This window comes from Lacerta agilis, chromosome 5 (genome assembly GCF_009819535.1).
Source record: "Lacerta agilis isolate rLacAgi1 chromosome 5, rLacAgi1.pri, whole genome shotgun sequence".
NCBI lineage: Eukaryota > Metazoa > Chordata > Lepidosauria > Squamata > Lacertidae > Lacerta > Lacerta agilis.
The window spans coordinates 50,517,045-50,523,044 of NC_046316.1; the positions used below are offsets into that span (position 1 = coordinate 50,517,045).

At 40.0% G+C, this 6,000-nt stretch overlaps 1 protein-coding gene across 1 annotated transcript in view; it reads left to right on the forward strand.

The window, feature by feature from the left end:
* The window catches only part of SORCS1 (sortilin related VPS10 domain containing receptor 1), a 340,603-nt gene extending 339,450 nt beyond the window's left edge, over positions 1-1,153 (forward strand). Inside the window, 2 exon segments of the mRNA XM_033149720.1 lie at positions 772-877; positions 985-1,153. Coding sequence (XP_033005611.1) covers positions 772-877; positions 985-1,153 — 275 coding nt within the window.
* The last annotated feature ends 4,847 nt before the right edge of the window (positions 1,154-6,000 follow it).

Consider the following 6,000-nt stretch of genomic DNA (forward strand, 5'->3'; position numbering starts at 1 on the left):
ATATTTCCCCAGTTTATTTGAAGTTTCTACCAACTAGTTAGGACTGGTAAAGGCACCGGTAGTGGGTTAGTATGTTTGCTACAGTATCCAAACCCAGGTCAGATTCAGAATCCTCTTAACAAGAGCATACTTTTGTTCATGGTTTTAGAGAAACTGGGGGGGGGGGAGGCATTTAGTGAGGACAGGCTGTTCTCTTTGACTGATTTGCAGAGCAGTATGACAAAGCTGCCAGCTATTTGGAATGAGTACATTCTGCTTTTCTGGCAAGGCTAGTCCTCATTCAGCCTTTGAGACCACATACCACTGCTTGGATTGGTCCAGATTCTACTGTGTTTTGGATTGGGATTGTGCAAGCACAAGTCCTAGATGCTCGGTGGAGGTTCTGTGATTTTCAGTTCACATGACATTGTATGTTTCTGCTGCATAAAGACCAGCCCCTTGGATGAGAAATTTGGAAACATCAAAGGCAGCTGTCCGGAAAAAGTGTGATGCTCATTTTGCAGTTTCTGTGTAGGCTTATTGGGTGGTGTGTATATCATTTTATACCTCCATTAACTGATCCCCAAAGAAGTGGTATCCAAGTGGAGGAACAAGAACAACTGTGTCTATTGGGAGAAGTTTGTGACTTGGCTGTCAAACACGTAACAACAAAGAAAGGCAGATTTCTAAATCCAAGTCATAGTAAACATAAATAAACACATCCTCTAGTTAGAAAGCCTTATCAGAACATTTGGGACCTAATGTTGTAAACTTTTCTTTAACTTCTTACAGCCCCACTCATAGATGTCACACCTAGCCACAGTGGTTCAGCCATGCTGATGCTGCTCTCCGTGGTATTTGTGGGATTGGCAGTATTTGTAATCTACAAATTCAAAAGGTATGACTCCTTCCTTCTTTCCCTGCCATTCTTCTGTCAGGTGTGAAAACATAATGCAAAGAGCACCTTAGCATACACGCCAATTATGGTTTCTGTTAATGTTTTAGGAAGATTCCGGGCATTAATGTTTATGCACAGATGCAGAATGAGAAAGATCAAGAGATGGTCAGTCCAGGCAGTCAAAGTGAAAGCATGCCTAATGTCCCTCAAAGGGAGCTGATGACCCCAGAACAACTAGTAGATGAGAAGTTGGATACCCAGCCCATAGGTAAATAAACTACAGCAGCCAATAATTAGTCAAAGTCTGCATTCTCATTGGCTATATCTATTCTGAGTCTTCCAACCTCCTCTGCTAAAACACTCACTGTTCCCACTGCTCTGTTAATTTCTCTCTAAATTGGTCTAAACTAACTCCAAGATCTTTACTTCTCCTCTTCTATTTATTGAATAAGAAAATCCACAGTGAAGTTTTGTCTTCACTATAATAACTCTCTCTGCAGTTGTTCAGGGTTATGAAAACAAGAAAGTTCTGTGACCAGGAAAATGTTTATGAGTTTCTGGTTCACTGTTCCTGCCACGAAGTTTACCTGTACCTATGAAACTGTGTGATAGTTACTGGGAAAGTGCAAACTCCTCCTCGCTAGCCTCCCAAAAAATTGCAAAGCACTTTGTCTTCACTGCATGATAGATTTAATTACTGTTATTCCAACCCACGTTTTAGGGCAAGCCCCTATAAAACATTAGAAACAACAGAGCCTCAGATAAAGTGTGCTTTCAAAATATCTTCCCATGAATAGTCACTCTGACATGGCCCACCTACATTGAAGATAGGAAGCAGTCTGGCAAAGGATGCATAGAGACATACAATATCACTTTCAATTTTGCCATCTCCCATTAGTGTAGTCTATCTGTTGAGAAAGAAAGGAAAGATAGATTGAGGATGTGCTTTGCTAACAATATTATCCAGAGTAGCCTTGATGTGGTCTGGGAGTGTTCAGTGCTACTTCAAGAAAACTGATTATTATTATTATTATTATTATTATTATTATTATTATTATTATTTGGTGCTACAGTGTTTGTGTTACTTGGCTGGGTTTAATACGACAGACTGCAGACCACACTCTCAGTAGCAGTCCTCAGTTAACTCAGTTGGTTTTGGCAGGATCTCAGTGGAAATGTCATCAAGGGTAACAGCCTGAGGATTGCAGCCAAAAGGGAAAGCAAACAAGATGCATGTATGTAAAGTTCTGCAGGAACTGGTTATGTTCATCAAACATTAAATTGTTGCAGGGCACATAGAATCATGTGAGTTACCAATCTTCCTAGCACTTGATCATGTGGCAAGGAGATTCTTGCCTCATGCTTGTGCCTGAGCAGAAATCTGGGGAAAGTCAGTGCAGGAGAAAGTCCTCCTCACCAGTTGGACACAGGCTAAAGAGGAATCTTCCCACAAGTAGCTGCATGCTCAGAGGAATACAGGAAGATGCCTTCTACTTAGTCAGACCATTGGGTTATATAACCCAGTGTTATTTGCTCATACTGGCAACAGGAAAGATCCTTCCCATCACCTGCTCCCTGAGCTTTAAAAACAAAACAAAGCAAAGCAAAAAATACAAGAGACGCCAGGGATTGAACCTGGGACCTTGTGCACACAAAGCTCGTGGTGCAGCCCCTTCCGAAGGGGCTGTACATTGTCACTTGGAAAATTGTGGTTGCTATTCACCACCTGATTACCTTTTTTTTTTTTTACTACATTGTATTCCTGTCATTCTTAAATATCATATGGCTTTCTGGATTGAGCATCCTAGTTTTGATTACTATTCCTGCCTGATAGACAATTTGAGCATGATAGTTATCTGCCCTGTCTACATTTTCTTTCTTTCTTTCTTTCTTTCTTTCTTTCTTTCTTTCTTTCTTTCTTTCTTTCCTCTCTCAACCCCCCCCCTCTCTCTGTCTGTCTCTTTCCTCTACACTCTATAATCTAGATTATTTATATATTGTTGGACAAAGTTAAATATGTAACAGTCCCTCAGTGCGGGGATTTAAATTTGATGACCTCTGTTTCCTTTTCAGTCAAATGATTCTATGAATAACTTGAAAATGCTACATTCTACAAATCTTGGTTGCCTGAAAGTCTTCATAATTAAAATGTGTTGCAAGATGCAAAGTTCATTTCTGCCTGGTTTTATAGTTACCTGATGGTACAATTGCTGTGGATATCCAAATAAAAAGGCATATCTTAAATGCCATTCTGTACGATGCACAAATCATTTAAAATGCAGTAGCTGAATTTAATGGAATAATGCCATTGCCTTCAATGAACTTGGGCTGTTTTAAATTGAAATGCTACAGCTTTACTTTCCCCCATTTATTTTCTTTTGTATTCTTTGCAATGAACTATGAGGCTTGGGGTTCTGGCAGGAATACACTTTTGACAACAAAGCCAACCATTTCCTTCTAGGATGACCACAAAACCACATAAGAGAAGGACAACAGAATCAGTGGATAGTAAGGTTATCCATTTTTCAATTGATGCCGATCTTGTGCTTTAATATTCAGATATAAAGTAGGTTAAGTTTCCTGATGAAACACCCCCATCCTCTCTTCTTCCCTGCAGTCTCCTGCACACCCTCAAAAATTTGATCCATGTGATTGAGGGACTCTTCCCCACACCCAAATTGATGATTTTGTGGGCATGCAGGGAGAGGAGAGGAAGGGGAAGTCTCCTTGCATAAGCATAATGCCATTCAAACATCATCATCATCATCATCAGTAGTAGTTACAGTTTTATCCCATCTTTCCATCAAGGAGCTCAAAGTGGCATACATGGTTCTCCTCCTCCTCATTTTGTTCTCACAAAAACCCTGAGAGGTAAGTTAGGCTGAGAGACAGTGACTGGCCCAAGGTGACCCAGGGAGCTTCTTGGTTGAGTGGGGATTCAAACCCTGGTCTCCTAGGTTCTAGTATGATATTCTAACCACTACACCATAGGACCTTATATGTTCAGCTGGAGAAGAGCAAACTGAGTGGGAAAAATGCATCATTTTCATTGAAACAAATATTACAAACACAGTGTTCACATAATAGTTTTTAAATTACAGCTCAATCATACCAACATAACAGCTTTAAAACAGTAAAAAATGCACTATAAAACTAACAGAAATTCTCATTTACTTTCATATATAAATGTTCTATCAGGGGAATTACATGAGTTCCAGAGAACTTGGGAGACCTTTTATAATTCTGCATTGCAGCCTGCAGTATTTGCTCCAAACCCCAAGCAAATCCTGATTATTTAAAATCACAGTTAGGTTTGTAGTGCTATGCCCACTTTCCTGAGAATAAGCCCCTTCGGTCAGTTGGGTGTGTGTCTGTATAGATGTGTGTAGCTATTAATGTCAGTGCTAATATATACCAGAACTATCTTGTCCTTTTCATATCAACTTCTTTCATGGGGATGGGGGACCATTGAGAAAAATCTGGCTGTAACTCAGTGGACCTGTTTTTACAAGTGCATGAACACATATTTACATTCATCAGGGGGCATTTCCTTCCATCCCTCTCATTATCACAGTCCTATCCAACTCCTTGTTGATTCATAAGTCACTTTTAAAGCTCTAGAGTTCACTGATTCAAAAGCACACAAAAAGAAATTCTTGAACTGAATTCTGAAGAGAATAAAATTAATAAGATGATGAGCAAAACAATAGGAGAAACTCTGAAAATCATGACTTGGGCATCGGAGGATCAGAATGTGAGCAGCAAAATACTACAAATAGTTGACCCAAGAGTGGCAGAAATGCTCTGACAGGAATGAGAGGAGATACAAAACAGCTGGGAGAATCAATACAAATGCTAAGATAAAAGTGAGACCCAGGGAGAAAATTTAACCATTAGTCAAAATGCGATAGAAAAGCAGGGGAATTGACTAGCAGATGGACAGCAACCAAACAACAATTCATAGGAAAGAGAAGGGAAATACCATTAATATTAAATGAAGGCAAGGAATGAGAAGACAAAGAGATGATGAGCAAGGGGAAAGCATAAAGCCAACTTTGCTGCCAAAGTCTTCATGGACAATTGAATGAGAAAACACGAAGCCACTCAAAAGAAATAGCAGCAGGAGTCTTGCAGAGAGAGTGCATACGTGGAAGAGCTGAAAGAGAAAAGGCACATGAATAAGAGCAATCTTATTACACATAGAACTGCATCTCAAGAGACTATACAAAAGGAAATGAGAAAGAGAAGAATGGCAAGGACTGTGGATGCAGTTAGGTCAGGCTAAGCAGGGTGCTGGTTTCTGAGAAGTCTACCTAACTAACAAATGGATTTTTGAGGAGACGGGGAGATGAAGTTGGGGTGGCAAACCAGTGGTCTTCCAGATATTGTTGGACTACAGCTCACTTCTTCCCTGACCATGCTGGCTGGGGCTGAAGAAAATGTATGGTCAGAGGAAAGGAAATTCTGCTCAACAGAATTAGGCTGCATTCACTTGATTCCATCTTGCTGACATTTTCTTACTTGATAATTCCCATGTTTATTGTCACCTTTCATACTCAAAACCCCCTTCTGGAAATCTAGCTGAATCTTGTGGGGGTTTAGCACTCATTTCTGTGTTAATTGCCTCCAGAAAAATCCATTTGTGACCACGTTAACCCAGAGAATTGTGAGATGAAATTTGGTGTGGTATGCTGGGGTGCAGTTATTTCCCATCAAAGTCATGGGTGAGTCATGAAGGAACAGAAGCAGATAAGCACATAAAGGGTGGCAACCATATCTAATGATGTCTACTATTGAGTCATGCCATGCCCGCTGGCATGAATTAAATTTAACAGGACATTTTGGTGTATCAATCAAAAAGCCACAGTTCCATCTCACAACAGGCGATGCAGTGTAAAAGGACCATTGAAAACCAAGACAGACGTCTTAGCATTATAACCAGGAAAACTAATGCAATATTCCCCATGCCTGAATTCAACCTTAGTATCAAACAATGACCTAGCAAGAGTGACCGTTTGGGTTCAGTCCATCAACTCCATCAGCAAGTGTGAATCACCTGAGTTCAGTTATATTCCAATAACTAAATTTCAAGTTCTACATTGTTAGAAAAGGGATACTCTAAG